This window comes from Haliaeetus albicilla, chromosome 15, assembly GCF_947461875.1.
Source record: "Haliaeetus albicilla chromosome 15, bHalAlb1.1, whole genome shotgun sequence".
Taxonomy (NCBI): Eukaryota; Metazoa; Chordata; class Aves; order Accipitriformes; family Accipitridae; genus Haliaeetus; species Haliaeetus albicilla.
In genome coordinates, this window is record NC_091497.1 from 18,255,695 (window position 1) to 18,274,585 (window position 18,891).

Genomic DNA, 18,891 nt, shown 5'->3' on the forward strand with positions numbered 1-18,891 from the left:
ATATATTTGTCCCTTTACATTTATAAGTATGGTGGCTGAGCTCTTCTGACTTTCATTTTTTAAATAAAAATTTTAATTAGGTAAGAGCTGTAAGTTCTTTAGAAAATAAACTTTCAGTGTTGTGTAGTCATATTACACATATGAAGTGGCCATCTCTGAATCATAACAACTTTTTTAATAATATCAAAAATTTTGTGCTAACTTATTTTAATTTAAAATTAGTTTTGACCTGTTTTAAACAAAAGACTGATCTTCCAACAAAAGAAAAGCTTCCACTGGAAAAATCAGTTAACCTGTCTACCAAAATAGTATTTAGTATGTTTTGGTACTCAAGTTTTCCACTGGCAATGTTCAATGGCATTTTCTACTGAAAACCTTCATTAGAATTTTTTCATGTAGTCTTTCCTCAGAAATACATACTGTATTTGGTATAATTCATGCAGAGAAATGTAGAGGTCTAGAATATACCCACACTGAACTGTTTTCAAAACATTCTCATTCTTTCTTTTTTGTATTTAAAATACAGCGTTTCTTAAATAATGCTATGCTGAGTAAATGTGTAATCTGAGTTGGTGTCTCTCTTAACCTATGGGGAAAAATAGGCATTTTTAAGGAAAGTTCCTCTTATTCTAAAGCAAATATCTGAGTGACATCAGATGAACTGTCCACCAAAAGACCCTTTTTCTCCTCACTGCCTATAAAAAGAGTCTATGATAACCTAGATATAGATGTCTGCACTCCAGATCTCAGGTGGTGAAATGAAGCCTACTATTAGGCCATATGCCATACAAATAATTTCTCTATATATTCTTGGTATGTACATGTAATCAAAAGCTATGATAATATATAATACTTAGATGATAATGTATGATAAATGATACAAGATAAATTATAATACATAATACTTAGATGGTAAAGTTCTCAAAACTCATACCTGTTGCTTTGCTTATTATTCAGAGTTGGGGACTTATTTATTTTATCAGTATCACTTCTGGCTGGAATTCTGTCAGAAACACAGAAAGTATTTATAATACACACTCTAGATCTTTTTTAAAAAAAACACTTTCAGTGAAGTTAAAAGATGGAGTATCACTTTGCCCTGTGTACAGATTAAAAATTCGCCAGTATCAAAATAGGTATAGAACAGAAGCTGTATTAATATATCATTAGTGCATTAATATCTGAAGAGTCTAAGTAGCTCACTGAAAAAAACTGTTTTAAAAGGTTGTGTTCAAACTCTAATTGATATATTGTATCAAGCCTCAGTGTTGTTAACAGTTCATTTATTACAACTCCTTTGAATTAGGTCAGAATACTAGAAAGAAAGCAATGTTCAGTCAAGCAGTACATAAACTACCCCCTTTCCCTCTCCCTCGCCATCCCTTGAGAGATGTAACAATCTCATTTTCTTTACAGCTTTTAGAGATCAATGTGATTTGAAAATACCCTGGTGTAAGATCCCAGATAAAGCATGGTAGTGACCTACAGGAATAACATCCATCAAAGAAGTTAGATTATTTTTGCTGGAATTTATTTTATTAAGCCGTGAAATTTACACCAAGAAACAACCACATGATTTTCAAGTCCTTTATGAATTCTAGTTGTTGCTTAAAACCCTTCCGAATTTTCACAGAAAGCACATTGTAGCTACTATAGTTGAAACAGTTTAAGCACTTATTTTATTTCAACTTTCTTCCCATATATGGAATATCCTTTAATAAGAACAGGGGGACTCTGAAAAGCTCAAATGTAAAGTGACGTACATTGAAATAGATTACAAATACTAAGTTGAGGGGGTTATCTTAAATATTTGGCCAAAACAGCTGAAACACATTTTGAGCTACAACTTATTTACATATAGAAATTACTTAATTTTAGTTATCTATGCCCATCTATAAACTGAAGCTATAGATCCAAAATAATTAATCCTAGAACTATTAATCTAATGTAATATACAAAACATTTTGTATACTGCCTTAAGCCAAGTATCACAGAATACTGTTGTATTTAATGAAAAGCCTTCAAGAGAGCTCTGGGACACAATCTGCACCACCATGTGATCTCTGCCTTTTTGCCTTTCTCAAATCATAAATTTAATTGTGCAAAAAAACTATCTCACATCACGGGCAGCTTGCCACGGTGAGCAGCAGTTACAGTTACGTGGAAGATCGCTAGAGGTCTCACAGAACTCGCTAGCATCACTGCGGGTGCAAACACAAGCGTTTCTGCTAGTTCACAACTATCCAATGAACCAGCATTTCTTTCACGTTTCTATTCATATTTTCAAAATTTCAGCACAACACTCTAAGCAGTTCTGTATTTGCTCATTTTAAAGATTTCAAGGGTCCATCTGGCACCCTACTCTGCTGCTGCCCAATGTAGGAGAAGCTTTGAAAAAATTGAAAGAAGAAAGATAAGTGTAAAGTTAACTTCTCCTTGTAGAACTTTTCAGCTTCTGTTTAACAGTGGTTGAAGAATATCCTCTGTTTGCACCCAGAATGCTGTCTCCAACAGACACCTTTGGATCAACATTCCATTTATCCATCCAATGTTTTTCTGAACCAGTTTAAATTTCTGGCCTCCACAATATCCTGTGGTGGTGACTCCTACAATTAATACATGTGTTAAGGGAAAAACAAATGTTCTTTCTTTCTTTCCTTTTCTTTCTTTGGTTTTTCCTTCTCTCTTTCTTTTTTCTTTCTTTAAATCATTACTTAAACATTTTGTAGAGTATCTCCTCATTCTTACAGTGGAACAAACAGAAAATATTCCTTCCTTACTCACATTCCCTATATCATTCCAAGCTGAGGAATCTTTGTCTCTTCAGATATTCCACATATGAAAGCTACTCCCTCCCTGTGATCACTGTTTCTCACTTTCCTCTTTATTTTTTTCTGATTCTATTGTAGTTTTTTCACTTAAGTGAAATGCTGCATGCAGTGTTCAAGATGTGCAAAACAGGTTCATACCACAACTGAACAGTGGTTTCTAGATTGCTCTCAGTTCCTTTTCTAATAATTTCTACCATTCCAAAGGATTTGATTATTAATAAAGCGGACAATGGAAGTGTCTTGTTTGCTTAAGTCCCATCTCTTCAGATCTAATTGCTATAAGTGCAGTTAGGATTTATTCCTCCTGGAAGCTATTCTGGACTTAGTAGCATATAGTACATGGAAAAATAGCAACGTAATTTTCATCATCACTATCTGATTTTTAAGTTTTCTCCCATCTTTTGTGAAATATTTAGTTAGTTGCTAATAATAAGAGAGAAATAAAAGGATAAATAAAATTTTGCCTCCTATCCAGAAAGGCTGTCTGTGATCATCTGCACAATGCAATTGTTGTCTGAGTTATGATGTGTAGATCTACATGCCAGTACAAGTACATGTGCACCTACTGCCATCAAGCTATGGATTTCTGTTAACAGCAGTGTTTGGTATTTTCTTGTGCTTGCAGCCAATGGTGCAATTGCATGTAATCATCTGCAACATCTCTCCTAGGTCCTTAATACTGAAACTGATGTTCAGATTTTGTAGATATTGGGTTAGGCAAAATTCATATCAAACAATGCTTTCTTTGAACATGGATATGGCAGTATCTAGGAAGCAAAAAGCTGTACTTAATATGGCTTTTAGATATGTTTTCACTGTTGCATTTACACATGCAGTGAAGAACTCAAAATTACTCCTATACTCTTCAAACATTTTATTTTGGATTTTTTTTTTTTAATTAGAATTCAATTACTATTTTGCCATTTTGAAAACTAGCTACTGAAGAGACATTCATCCAGATAGATCCAGATTCTTTAAGCCCTTGGCTTTTGGAATATTACAGTCATGGCCAGAAGAGATGCAACACAGAATTGTGGAAAGATGTTCCAATATCTAGCTTGAAAACAGATAACTCCTAAAGACCTTTTGCAGGATAGAAGACTACCGTTTTATACAGTGTCTTAGCCAGACAAAAATTGTTTTCCATACAGGCAACGTGACTTACAATAATTCTGTAAACAGCTCAGAGATCTCCAATACCAAGGTAATTCTTCTCAAGAATTGTCTACTAGGAGCAGTCCTTTAGACTGTATTCCAGGAACATGCTCCATTTTCAACTCTGCCTTTTAGTTTTGAACTGGAAAAAACAATGAATGTTTCTTTTTCACAGAGGCAACTAAGCAATATAGCTGTTCTGCAAACTGGTCTGTTCTAAGCTTGGAGACTTCTGTACTGTGGTTATGCTTGCCAGAAATAATTTATAAGAAAATAAGGGAATTGTACCTCATGGAGAACATCCTTCACAGAGCAAGCAGGAGTACCAAATTTGTCTGCAGGCTACAAAAAGGTGCTAAGAGAAAATACAACACCACACCCTTTTATGCCTTAGGTTGCAAGTTTGAGGATATGCAGAACACGTGGTCATCCCTTACAGAAGTGCCTGCTGGCAATGGGTGTGCACACATTAATCCTGGAATGGCTATATTCCACAGTTTTGAGAAGACCAGTGATCACTGAGGAAAAATAAACGACTTGACCGCAGCTTCCTCATTGTAATCATTTCATGGTAGAACCATCATTATTCACTCAATTTATGGAAATATTCTGCATTAGTTATCAAAAGTGTATATTCATACCTATAATCCTTTCTTTGTATTCTCTGTCATCTGTTGCATGTTAAGAACCCTTTACATTAGATATTTGTGTATATGAAAACAAAAGACAGTCAGCTTACAACCTAAAATAATTCAGACATCTTAATATGTCAGCATAAAGCAAAAAGGCACAGATATACTACAAAAGGACAATGCTGTTCGGCGACGCTGTAGAAAATGGAGTTGTCCTATGACTTCTAAATTAGTAATCAGGCCTTCTATGCATGGAGATCAAGCCTTAAAAATTGTTTTGAAGACAATGAGCATGTGGATAAGAGTGACAGCTGACATATTCTACTTGGATTTCCAGAGCTTCACAGAAATTTGCTTTAAGGGCTCTTAAATAAACTGATCTCCTATGTGGTCCTTTCGTGCATAAATAACTGCTTGAAAAGCAGGAAACAAAGGTTTGGAATAAACAACAATTTTTCAGAAGGAGGGATCTGTACAAGACCTGTGTTTTTCCTTATGTTCACAAATTATCTGGAAAAGGAGGAGAATGAGATTATGTTGCTTGCCAATGACATTAACTCATGGTAGTCAAAGCAAATGCTGACTGGCAAGGCTTTCAGAAGTCGTCTGCTAACATATCAGATTTCTAAAATGGCAGATGACATTCACTTTTCTTAGATGCAAAGTAATGCCTGCCAAGAAAATGAATTGATCTCTGAACCAGCTATTATTACTCAGGAAACAGGTCTTGGAATTATATAGGTAATGTTATGAAAATCAAAGCTCAATTCTGAGCAGTACTCAAAAGAGCAAATTCAGTATTACGAAGTATGAGGGAAGGAATAGCAAGTGAACCAGAAGCCGCTGTTATACTCTATCTATACAAGGTGTGCGCCCATCTTAAATACCTGCATGGAGATTTGGACCCCCAGATCAAAAAGACTGCTATGGAAATAGAAAAGATACAGAGAAGAGCAATAGGTAAATTGAAGTTATAGAATGGCTTCCTTGTGATTGGTGTACAAATACAGCAGTATTCACTGGCTTGCAGAAGAATTGACAGATGGGTGATTTCACACAGCTCTGTAGCCTGTTCTGTTCCAGACTTATATGGAGAAGGTAAATTTTATGTAACTTTTTTTCATCATTTCTTACAACAGAAGTAAGGACCATCAAACAAAATAACACAGTGCTAAGATCCAAGCAAACAAGTGTACTTTTTCCACAGTGTGCATTTAAGTGCTGGTATTCATAGCCTCAGCACGTTGTGGATACCAGATGTTAATGAGGGCTGAATTTTGAAGATGCAACATGGAAACAATCTGCAAACACAAGCATGGGCATGTCTTAACAGAGGTCAAGGCTGAAGAGGACATTCAAATTAAGGACCTGTATGACAAGCATATGATTCTGATATTTGTATTGATCATGGTATGAAGTGGCAGCAAGGATTTGCAAAGAACTAGGGGTTTACCCGTGTTGTGCTTAACTATTGGAGATAGGACTTTGATTTATCGTTTAAAAAGCAGAAAATTTTGAAGGAGTGGTTATCTGTGCAGAGATACTTACATTTATGAGGACAAGAATACACAGAAATTGATACAGAAAAAGAAAAGCAAGATGTCAAAAGAACCTTTTCTCAAATCACATTTCTATTTGTCTCATTGATAATTCATGCAAAAATCATTCAAAGTCTTCTACTTAGACACTTAATAAACAACAAAATTATAAAACCCCACTGTTTCCATTCATGCTTTCATTTTTAAGACCTCTCATAGGTATGAGAAATACATACAGAAAAAAGTCCTACCTGTCCAAGGTAGTATCAGACCTGTATCGTCCAAGTACAGCTTTCTGATCTTCCTTTTCATTTGTGCTACTGCTATAAAAAAGGTTAGAAATCCCGTTTTGGTCACTGTTTTTATTAAACAACTCATCACCAATAAAACATTATATAAATCTCAAATTAAGGTATCATATAGGATTTCAGACCACCCAGGTGTCAACAGATCCAACCCTGCATCCATTGCAATGATCAACTTAATTCTTGACTTCAAAGTCAGATTTACAGTATAAACATGTATAGACTGAAACTGAACAAAGCAATCTCTTGTTATAAACAGGATATTCTAAAAGGATACTCAGTTTTCTTTGGCAATATCATTAGAAAGGTGTTCACATACTCTACTGTACCTGTGTAGGCTGTCTTGGGATTTGTACTGATTAAGCACAGCCCTTCCATAGTTTTCATCAGCACTTCAAGCAAAAGAAAGAGAGTGGTTAGTTAAAATTTGAATATTAAAAATAGAAAATTGTTTCTTGGTGAAAGATTTCTGTCCTCTATCAGATTTCATAGCTGTCCACTGCCACCGTAACCACACCAGCTACATATCTCTGCATTAGATGACTCCAGACATGTTGGAGTAAGAATTAGCTCTTCCTACATGCTGTTCATGAACCATATAATGAGGGCCTGGTCTCAAGATAGACTTTCTACTGTAATACAAGTCCTAGTTTGCATTACAGTAAATTTCAACTGATTCTGACTTAACCTTCTTAAAAGAACTTGCCAAGATTTATAATCTTCATGCTTGCAGAAAAGAAAAATTCAGATCATATTCTTGCAACCTAAGTATATGAAATGTGCAATTTTTCTTGTAGAGCAGAAGCCAGACATCTCATTAAATGTTCAGTGCTCAAAAGTCCCAATGAAAAACATAATTAGTGAAAGTCCAGCAAACTAATACTTCCAAAAGGCAATCAATACCTCATCAAGATAAGCAAATAATAGTTATTTGATTAAATTCATGTAATTCTGGTTGATACCATTCATGAAAAAGTAGACCCTCCAAGAAAATGTACATGGCATACAGAAGAAATGTATTTCATATCTTTCTTACCTTTCCTCTTCAGGCCTCTTCTTTATCCAGCTGTTATCTTGCAAAAGGGTCCGTCGTTTATTAATATCATGAGTAGCCTGTTGTCTGCTTTTAATTGCAACAGAGGGGCTCTTATTATCTGCAAATGCAGAGAAACATGTCTTGAAAATGAATGTATGGGATAACTTTGGAAACTTAAAGTACTATTAGAAAGGCTGAAATATGTAGAAGTTTAGCACAGATTGAATCTTCAGCTATCACTCCTGTTCGGTGCAGACCGTTTCATTGAAATATTTGTGGCTTAATCCCTTCAAGGGACTGCAGAAGCCCAGTTTACCAAGCTAAATTCAGTTTCACCCTTAATATGAAACAGCTTCATATATTTTTAATGTAAACAAATATCACAGATCTGATAAAGGAATTATGAAATATACATACAACAGTAATTCCAGGAATCAATCCTGTTTCCTGGGGTGTTGTCTGTGATTTTTGTATTCGTAGATGTGTGACAGGATGCAAATTTCAAATGAAAGCTAATCTTGAGATGATCACATGGTCTTCCACCTATATCCAGCCCAAGATGTGTGGATTTTCAGGTTTCTCAAAAGGGTCAGACTCCCTCTGAAGCTTTTTCCTCAGTGGCTGAATGAACAGTCTCTTTTCTAACCAGCTACCTAGTTTTACTGAACTTTGAATAAAAACAATATCTTTAAGATCTATAACTTTACATCAAATTTAACTAAAATTGGTGTATGGTTTCAAAGGTTATTGGGAGGGACAGACAGACATGCACACTCACACACTGGGTGAACATAGAAGCCTTATTTACTTATGAAAACAACTTAAAATATCTTAGCCCAACAACGCTGATATTTAATATATTGAGGAACTAACAATATGATGTTCACTTGATTTCTGAGAATATATGTTCCTCACTGCATTAGAAAGCTGATGTTTATCTCCTTTGGTTTCCCTTTATGAGGAGTTTGGCCCAGAAGCAAGCAAAAATATTCAATGACTGTTGTCGAGTATTCTCAGTTCTTTTTGTTCCCACCTAAGTTTCATATCATCATCCTGTTTGAGGTGAGGTGGAATATTGTTGTGCCAGTTTAACATTCCCCTTTAAAATGCAAGACTAGAAGTTAAGCCCAAATAGAAATTCCTTTTTTTAATTGTGATATTTTTCCAATAGCATTGTAGGAAAACTGTTATCACCTACCCAAAAATCACTTGGATTGCACAGAAATCATGGCTTTCTTAATTGCTTAGTGCAAACAAGATTTTGGGAAATGTCCTGTAAAGGCAGTAGCCAAGGAATATATATTGTGTTTTCTTTTCAAGAAACATCACAAGCAATTTGCTCATGCATAAGGCCTTGAGTTTGCTGAAGAGTACTCATTTCTGGTCTAATGAATTGTCTCCCAGTTTCAATTAAAAATTAAATATAGATCTGATACAACAGTTCAGGTCACATGAGCACAGGCAGATGGAGCTTATCCCCTTCTTATTTTGGCAATAAAAATTTTATGTCCTTAACACGGTAGGCCAAGCTGTTCCCCACCATGGCTGTACCCATTTTGGTGTACTTAGGCCTGGCACATCCCACCCAAACCAGGTCCTCATGTGCCTCAAAACACTTCAGTCTTTCAAAGTATTTTGTATGTTCTGGGGAAATGGAAAGTTTCATCGTGTTTCCAGTTTGGCTCTGGTCATTTCTCTACACAGAAAGCGAACTCCAGCCCTCCTCAAATTTCATCCCTCCAGAGGAACAAAAAATCCCACCTGACAATTATTAAATAGCTTTTCTCTCCCCTCGCCCCATTCTAATTTTCCTCAATTTCTCCTCATTTCCCCTGAGCGAGCCAAAGAGACAGTGCTGAGATTGACGGAGGCCCTGTCTGCCCACCGCCTTCCCAGTCCCATGCTCCTGTGGGGTTGCCACAGCAACCACAGGCCTCAGCAGGGGGAACTGCCATCTTGCACCACACAGCCTGGCTCCCCCACACCACACTGCACTGCCCAATGTGGTGGTTTGGCCTGAATCTCTGCCAGCAAAAGCTTATGCACAACACTGCTAGCTTTGCAGCTGAAGCAGGTCCTACCGTGAATCTAACAACCAGCCTGTCACCGCCAAAGAGTGGTGGCATGCCCTGTGAGGGAGCTGTGCAATGGGCATGGCAATGCTTAGAAATGAGGGAGGCCGTGCCTCAACCTCTAAGTGCCCTGAGAGCAGAAAATGAAGGAGATTCAATGTTACCGCTTTGATGAGGAGACTGTTTCCTTATGCTGAAAGCTGACATTTTGTTCAGTGGGGTGTCCTTCTGTGGGAATCTAAAAGAAAACATGAAAAAAAAAGAACAGAGAGTTGGCAGTGAGATTAGGAATCAGCCCCAAAGACAGTTTAAGTTCGTTTGCCACTTTGATCACCTCCTCTCACAAGTTTAGTCTGATAGGGTAAAATGACTTAGTGCTAGCTGCAGCCCTCTTCAAACGTGCTCAGGCATGGCAGTGGCTTTTCCCTCCCTGATGATGACTATGTGTATCTGTCATGGTTTAAGCCCAGCCGGTAACAAAGCACCATGAATCCACTCACTCACTCCTCCCCTCCAGCCCTGATGGGATGCAGAGAAAATATGAAGAAATGCTTGTGGGTCGAGACAAGGACAGGGAGGGATCACTCACAACTTATGGTCATGGGCAAAAGACAGGCTCAACTTGGGGAAAAAACAAAATCAATTTAATTTACTACAAATCAAATCAAAACATGGATAATGAGGAGTAAAACCAAACCCTAGAACACCTTCCCCCAGACCTCCCTCCTTCCCACCTCAGCCCCACTCCTGGTTCTCTCTCCCTCCTCCCCCCGGCGGCGCAGGGGAACAGGGGATGGGGGTTGGGGTCAATTCTCCACACATTGTCTCTGCCGCTCCTTCCTCCTCAGGGGGAGGAGGACTCCGCACTCCTCCCCTGCTCCAGCATGGGGTCCCTCCCATGGGAGACAGATCTCCATGAACTTCTCCAATGTGAGTCCCTCCTGCAGGCCGCAGTCCTTCAGTCCCAGGCTGCTCCAGCGCGGGCTTCCCCAGGGAGCGGCGGCCATCTTGTGGGGCCTCCGCTCCCCCACTCCCCTCCGTGGGCTGGGGGGACACAGGCTGCCGCCTGGTCTCCCCATGGGCTGCAGGGGCATCCCCTCCTTCCTCCCTGCCCTCGGGATCTGCACAGGGGTTCCTCTCCCATCCCGATCCCCCGACTCCCGGCAGGTTTCCCCTCTGGAATCTGTTCTCCCAGAGGCGGGTCCAGCTCCCAGCCGGGGAAGCTTCCAGCAGCTTCCAGCAGCAGCCGTCCCTGCGCTACCAAAAACGCCACCACAGAAATCCAAAACAGTATCCTTGCCCTGTCTCTCTGCCTGTCACACTGTCCCCCTTTCTCCTTGTTGGGAGCTCCTTCTCTGAGAACATGTTGGGTGGTGAGAGCCTTCGGAGGGCAAGACGGAATAACGAAGAACAGGGCGAGGTGATTAGCCTAATGAGAAGACGGTATCAGCCCGTGGCTCAGAGCGGCGCCTCGAGCACACGTGGGCTCACCCAGCCCCGCTGACGGGTCTCAGCTTCAGTGGCCTGCAGCTAACGCGGGGGTCTGGGACAGAGGCGGTTCTTCTGCCCTGCAGCAGTTTTCCAGTCACTGACTTCTCCCCTTATCTCAAATCTGGTGAAAAAATGACCCTCCAAGACTGCTGATTTAAAAAAAAAAATAATAATTAGCTGTGAGTTGAGCCACTAAAGATTTCATGTTATGCTTTGAAACTGGACTTTGAACATCAGCTTTCCTAGAGAAAGCATCAAGCAGAACATAATGACATTTCAACAACAAAAAATTCCCCCTTAAGTAAAAAAAAAAAACCCAACAATCCTAACTTTGACTTAAGAGTGTGGACAAAACTGACCCTCTTTAGCGAATGGATTCCTTTTTGAAAAGCAGCAACTTCCAAGAAAACAGTGTTAAGCTGGAAAGCTCTCAGCCAGCTCCATGGGTCAGGCTGCTAAAATTTACAGAAGCACCAGAAAACAGTTTTTGTGACAGAAGCTGTCATTAAAATTTAGAAACATTCCTGGTTCTCTGGGTGACACAGTTGTCCTGGTTTTTTTGCAGATGTAGAGTGCATTGCTCACTCACCTAAGATAGAGTGGATTGAGAGACTGGAGCCTGTGGCTGTTTCTTTACTGATGGCAGGTGAAGAAGATGTTGAATTTTGGCAAAAGCTTAGCAAAAATACTAAAAGTAATACTGACAATAAAACATATAAAACTAGTGGATGCCACAATTGTCCTTAGAGCAGATTTTTCTTTTGTGTGTTTTTAGTGCCAATTACTAAACAAGCTTATGATTACCAAGAAAAGAAAGCAGGAACCCAAAATGTGGACGTATACAAATACAGATCTTTTTACAAAGATATAAAGACAAAAATAATATTGAAGTCCAAAAGTCCACATATATCTTACCCAGTTGTGAAACTGCAGATGTTTATAAGCATTTAAAATTCTGGCATGTTGATTGGAAGGCTCTGACCCACACTCCTTTCTTTTAACCTTAGTTGTTGGTATCAAGCATGCACTGGCACAGTGCATGTAGAAAACATGTGAGTGCTGGATCTGGTTCCCACCCAATAAAAATATGCTCAGGGCTGTGGTGAGCCTTATTTATTTTGCAATAAGTTACAAAATGTCTTTCAAAATTACTGATATAAAGTTTTAAGCAGATATGCACTGAACTTCCTAGATACTATTCAGGTAGGTTATCAAGCAATCGGTGTTAGATAATAACCAATCTTGCTATGAGTTTTCCTGAACTGTCACAAAATCATAGAGAGGACTCTGATTTTTTTATGTTTTCAGCATAGCAACAGCTGGACATCTGAGGTTTTTATTTCAGTCAGTCCCAGGATAATAGGAAGTTTGACGTTTCAGTATATTTCACAAGCATTGAGTGCTTGCATTTCTTCATTGGGAGAAGAAGCTGTAGTTTGTATTGAAGGAACTTGGATTTATTTTCTAATAAAGACTTTTAAAGCCATTTCTAACAGAAGTGAATCATAAAACTTTGAAAATGGAGTCTTTTTTTTTGGAAATTAAACCAAATGTGGTCATTCTAAAGCTTAGACTATCTTGTTAAAATACTTATTTTGCGATTTAAATATTTCTCACTAATGACAGGAAGCCACTATGTAGACTTCATGTTATACTATACACTTCCTTTCCATAGATCAATGATGGAAACTGAAATTTCTCACATAACTAGCAAGGAAGTATCATACACCTTTGTTTAAAAAAAACCAAGAACACTTCAGACGTGTTCTGAAATATAAATTATCACCAAAGCAAAAAATCCATACATTTTGAGCCTTGTCTTTGAAATCTACAGAATAACTACAAATGCATTAATGACACCGACACCCTGAAAGCAACTGGAAAGCAGGTTTGCAATTCCCTCTTGTATCCATGCATGACAAAAGAAAGTCCAGCAAGTGTGTTTCTTTCATCCTCCATCCTTTAATTAAAACTGGTTTTTCTCTTTCCTATATTCATTTTTTAATGTTTTTAGGGCAAAACAATATTTCTGTTGCATATGTGTACAGCATCCATAATAAACTACTACCTAGCCTCCCAGCCTGAAAGTAGTATGCATAAATGAATGTAAGAAACAGGCATACTCCCTTTCACAGTCAGCGCTGAAAATGTGCCAGGTATTCTGAAATTTTAAACCCAAGCATTTTAGTCTTACAGAATAGTGCCATATTGTCCTCAAGGTTTACTTCTTGCTTCCAGACTTTCAAGTTGTATATCAAAGATTAATCAATTAAAATTTAAAATGCAAATTAAAAAAGAAAATCCTACTTTAATCTCTTGCACAGACAATCAAGAATCATCAGAGTAAGATTTAAATTTCAAGATCTTAGAAATGAAAAGAATCTTGCGTAAAGAGGCAGAATACAATCCGTCAAAGCATCTTTTTCTTGGTCTTTACTATTGTGAACTAAGTGTGTTTGTGTCTGTGCATGTGGAAAGGGGAATGGACAGAAGATTGTAAGGATCACATTAGTTTAAAAACTTCAGCTCATAAAGATCTGGAACCATCACATTATTCACACAGGTCAGTGAACTGCTTATCTTCAGCCCATAGTTCAAGGGAGATAAAAAAAAAGTTTTTAACTTTGTAAATGAAATTGTGAGAAAGAGAAGTTATAGGCTTCTATAGTATAGTATAGTAGTAAATTATGTTTAGGCATTCTTAATAAGATCTCAACCACTGAAGCAAAACAACTCAGCTGGAATGCAAACCAAAAACAAACAGGAATGCAGCTCCAGTGTAATTTGAATTTAAAAACAGCATCAGGAAACTTTAGAAGAAAATTAAAACTGCCCCAGCCAGTCCAATGAGCAGTTCCCAAAGAGTTTTAGGACATGCCAATCCTGGATTCAGACCCTCCGCCATTTTTGGGGAAATCCAAATACAATCCTGAAGAAACCCAGAAAAAGCTTCAGACATGACTTCAGGAAAAGTCAAATGCTCCTCGAAGCTGGTAGCCAGTTATTCAGAAAGCAGCACAGGTCTCCAATTTCGTTTTTATCACAGATAGCCACACTTCTACATCTCCTTTCCACATCCTTCAGTGACTGATCAGCAGAAGATCTCAGGCCTGCCTTAAATTCTCAAAGCTAAACCTTCTAGTTTTCAGCTGGTCTGAACACACCCATTCTTCCAACACAGAGTCCTCTTGCCTTCCTTCTGTTCTTGGCTGTAGCTTTCTATGTAATTAGGTTTACATACATGCATTGCCGTATTTAAAAAAATACATAAGAATAATACAAACATTTCCTGTAAGAATCATGTTTTCCACATCAAACTGAACTAGTTACAACCAAAAAAGTCTTCGTTCTTTGGCTTCTAGCTATGACAGTGATTAAGACCTTATTTATAAATATTCAATTTATATGTATTTTGCTTTTAATATTTCTTTCCACAGCTTAGAGGCACCACATATCATCACACTGTATAATAAGTAATTCAATAGAGTAGATGTTGAAGGAGTGTTGAGGGAGGTACACCTTCTTCTCTTAAAAGTCAAAACATTTGTTTTTATAGTGAAGCATTGCCAAATGTGAACGCCTAAAATATCAAACTTCCTACTATTATTAATGAACTGGGTGATACAAAAAGTTGTAGATAAACAACTAGTTTAAAACAGAAAATTTTCAGAATTTTTCTGTCTTCCAACTTCTCATGCTGCATTGCCGGAGCAGCCTGGATTGTAAAAAAGCCACTGTGTTTGGCATGTCCACATAAAAGCCAGCTGGAACAAACAGGTTTCTTATACATGGCTCTACACAGCCACAGCTTGCTGACTACTGTTTGCAATGCATCCTTAAAGTTCCAGCTTTTCAAAAATGTTTAATATCTGTCATATGAAAAAGAAAATAAATATATACTTTGTTCTTTCTTTATCCCAAATATGAAACTTTCCACCAAAATGTCATCTTCTTGAAGGACTATTCTGCTCTGAAGTAAGCTGAACATTCAGTGTCTTGTGAGTACTCAAAGCTCAAAATTTTAGAATTACTCCATTAGAAATCTAATAAAAGGTTAGGAAATTGATTTTCCACATCCTTTGTGTTTTAACCCATTTGCTTGCTTTCACTGCAGTCCAGGAGAAATTTTGGATAGAATAACTGTTGGTGAGAGAATAAAATGAAGGCTTACTTCAGCTTTACTTTTTATTTCTTTTTTTGCCATTGGAACTGTTAATGTTAATTCTATACTACATGGCTTATCTTTCATTTATATGAGATGAATGTGGAGAATACGACATTTTAAACAAAAGTGCATTTGATCCTACTTAATCAGTTTCAAAGCACATCACAGTATTTCCTTGCCTTAGTTAATGACTTTTACGTCAGGTCAGCAAACTTTGTTGTTTTCTCCATCATTTCTCTTGAATATAGTAAGACCTAGATGTGTGAGCAAGCAACTGACTAAAGTAATTCTGACTTGATACAAGATAAAGATCTCCAAGCCTTAGAGATAAGGCACTGGGGAGACATGTCATTACAGTTGTTCTTCTAGATAGACGTCCATAATTGTGTGACATGAAATCTTTCTGGTTTGGAAGTTAATACCAATTTTGCTGTTTTCTATATCCATCATTTCTACCCTCAAATATCAGAATTGCTGTGACTGATATGTCAGATCTGGCTACCTATACTTCAACTATAATTTGTATTTCTAAACATGGCTTCACTTCATCATAGAGGTAAAGGCTGTTTTTCAAATCACCATCTAGAGCCACTCAAAGTTATACCATCCTTCACATTTCTAAACTTGCTATTTCAGTCAAGCATACGATCTCCTAAACAGCCTTAAAGGCCCACTCTGTCAGGTGCAGATCTGTATGTATAACTGATGCTGTACTTTCTTCCGTTCAAAATTGTCACCAGCATCCACTGTCGTAGCTCAAGACTGTAGGTCAGGACATAAAGTAAAAGAACAATGGTGCTGCTAATTCAGCACAGTACCAAGTGTGTACTCAGATAAACAAATAAACACTTGGGTATCATGTATATGCTTCAAAATTATAAGTAACATGATTCTCTTTATTTGGCAATTAGTCTTTTTGTCCTTCTTCTGAAAACTACATGTAAAAATAACTATATTTATTTTACAGACATTAAAGAACAATAAAAACATGTTCCTAGAGTGAATTTTTTTTCAAGAGTTACACATCAGAGCGATAGCCATATAATACATTTGTAAACTTCTGGAAATAATACATTCTGTTTAAATAAGTATTTTACTATACAGTTTAGGCCACAGAATTGATAACAACCCGCACAGAGAACAGGTATAACATGTGTATGTGTGTAAAAGAGAAAACAGGCAAGGTTGGAACAGGCAAGGTAGGACTAGAGAACACGTGAATGTACAACAGAGATCATTCATCTATTTGTAGCAGAAAGAGCTCTCAAAACTGGTTTTTCAGGATGTGGGCGGAGGAGATTCTGTTTTGAAAGAAATTAAGCTTTGGAACTGTCACTAATGTAAAATCAGCTGTTAAGTCAGAACCCAAATCTGTATGTGTTTTCAAGTTAGAACTATTTAATTGGTTTTAAATGGCATGCTTTTTTTTAATAGAGTGTAGAAGGGGGGGGCCGATAATTTTAGATTTTTTTTTTCAACTCGTTCCTTTCACTTTGCTATATTTTTAATGAAGAATGCTTCCTCTTTATACACGGGTACCATTCATGGTGCAGATAAGTCATTGTATCAAAACAGATACAAAGAATAGGTATTTTTGCTATACCTTTAGCAAGGGTGGAAATGATTTCTGGATACTTCACAAGTAGCTTGTTCTTAAAAAGTAAACTGTAGCTAAATTTTTTTCAAAATCATACACTTGAAACAAATACAAGTAAATGAGTTTTTAATTTTAGATAAAAATTCCCAGGAAAGAATAAAGAGACAGTAAAGCAAACCAAAGAGCAAAAATGACATTAAAACAGCCGTTTGGGAAAAGTCGTCTGAAGAGTGAGTTTGTCATGAGAGAAATAGCACTGAAATAAATTACAATTAACAATATAATGTATGCAATGAAGTAATTAAGATAGTATGGCCAAGAGAACATTTCAGAAAGGTCCAGGGAATTTGAACACCTAAACTGAGACACTTTAAGAGTTGAATTTTCATAGTCAAGTTCTTCACACTTCTTGAAAATCAGATCCTTTGAAGTGGGATCCTTAGTTAGACACTAAGAAATCACATAACATCCGAAAATGTAGGACTTCCGATACATAGTGTATAAAAACAGAAAAGTAAATGCCCTTACCTAGATATGGTAGAAGTTAGTGTCCTAGCGTGGCTCAGTGTGGTAAGTCAACCTGGAGATATCTGGAAGTGAGGTACAATCAAAGCAAACAGAGAGCTGAACTGTCGTTCCCCATCCAGCTGTCTGAAAAGTCAAGAGACTGCTCCTTCAGAGGCTGAGTCACCTCAGGAGGAGGTAGGAGGTGTGGAAAAGGGTGGCACCTTGTAGAAATACCAGATCAATTAAAAGTACCGGTGAGTTGTTATACTTCTGTACTTGCTGTACTTTTCAAGTGCAGTAGGGCTGGGTTTCACAAAACGAAATGCTTTTACAGACCTTGAAACAGAAAACCAATCAATTACTATTTGGAAAAAAATATGCTATGCTCATTTGGATTTTCCACAGAAAAATACATTGCAGAGATATAGGGCTGCCTCTCAGCTAGAGGGTTTCAGGTATTTACACAGGTGAACATGAAGAAACACCATATTTCATCAAAGGAAAATTCTGCAAACATGTTACGTGGGGAACACACACTGCAATCTGATATGCATTAAGTATTTGCGCTTTCTGAGTGTGTGGGCAGAGACAAAAGATCTGTGGGGGAAAACCCTCCCACGAGAGATCGTGTTGAAAGTCCCTCTTATCTGTGCATATTTGCATTCTCCTTCAGTACAGCCAATAATAAACAGAAAGGAGAGAAGAGACTGCCTTCATTACTTTTTTTTCTTTTACAATGGCTGCAACATGTTTCTCTGTAGGCTAAGAACTTTCTTACTATTAAATACAGTAGCAAGGAACATAAACTTCCTTATAGGAATGCTGTATACAACCCTGTGGCTCTGTTTAAGATACAGAGTCTGTTTTTAAAGTATCTTATACAAGCCCACACTTATTTTATATTTGGAGAGCTTTTGTAATGAAATATGTAAGATGTGGTTATACAAGATTCTGAGTAACCTTTAGTCCTATTGTATTTTTGAAAATTAAGAATTTCTTTCAACACAGAAAAGCACAACTCTGACACAAATTAACTTAGTCATATTTCTAGTCCTTATTTTTGCTGATGGTTACCTCTTCATAGGCTTGGTGCTTAGTAGCATGAAGTTATTGTCTAAACATTGGTTATATCTGATGAAATACAGCTGATGAAGCAGAGCAGCAGACAGGAAATTACCAAGTATAAACTACTAACTACCACAAGTTTCAGAATTAATGAATACATACAAGCAAACCTTTCTGAACTTTGTACATCTCATCTTCTGGGTTTCTGAAAGTGAAAAATATTTATAGCAGTCCTGGCATATTCAGGTACACCTTGCTATATGTTGATCTTTTTACAATCAAGAAGAAAATTTTACAAATTAATCTCCTTACAGACATATTATGATTTTACAATTTTAACACACATGCCTCCCAAATGAAACAAATGTCTTTCCTCATAAGCAATGCACAATGGGAATTAGCTTAAAAAAAAATCTACATACACTTTGAGTTGAAATGGACATATAGCTTTGATTTATAATAACAACACTTGAGACTAGGAATATCTTTTTGTTTTG

General features: G+C 37.3%; 1 protein-coding gene across 1 annotated transcript in view; it reads right to left on the bottom strand.

Moving 5' to 3' along the window:
* The window catches only part of SCEL (sciellin), a 72,442-nt gene that overhangs the window by 32,282 nt on the left and 21,269 nt on the right, over positions 1–18,891 (bottom strand). The window contains exons 2-7 of the mRNA XM_069802495.1: positions 17,351–17,665; positions 9,734–9,807; positions 7,498–7,615; positions 6,791–6,853; positions 6,408–6,479; positions 935–1,003 (exon numbers count right to left, since the gene is read on the bottom strand). Of these exons, the coding sequence (XP_069658596.1) occupies positions 935–1,003; positions 6,408–6,479; positions 6,791–6,853; positions 7,498–7,615; positions 9,734–9,776 (365 nt within the window). The 5' untranslated portion in view covers positions 9,777–9,807; positions 17,351–17,665. The remainder of the gene's footprint in view (positions 1–934; positions 1,004–6,407; positions 6,480–6,790; positions 6,854–7,497; positions 7,616–9,733; positions 9,808–17,350; positions 17,666–18,891) is intronic.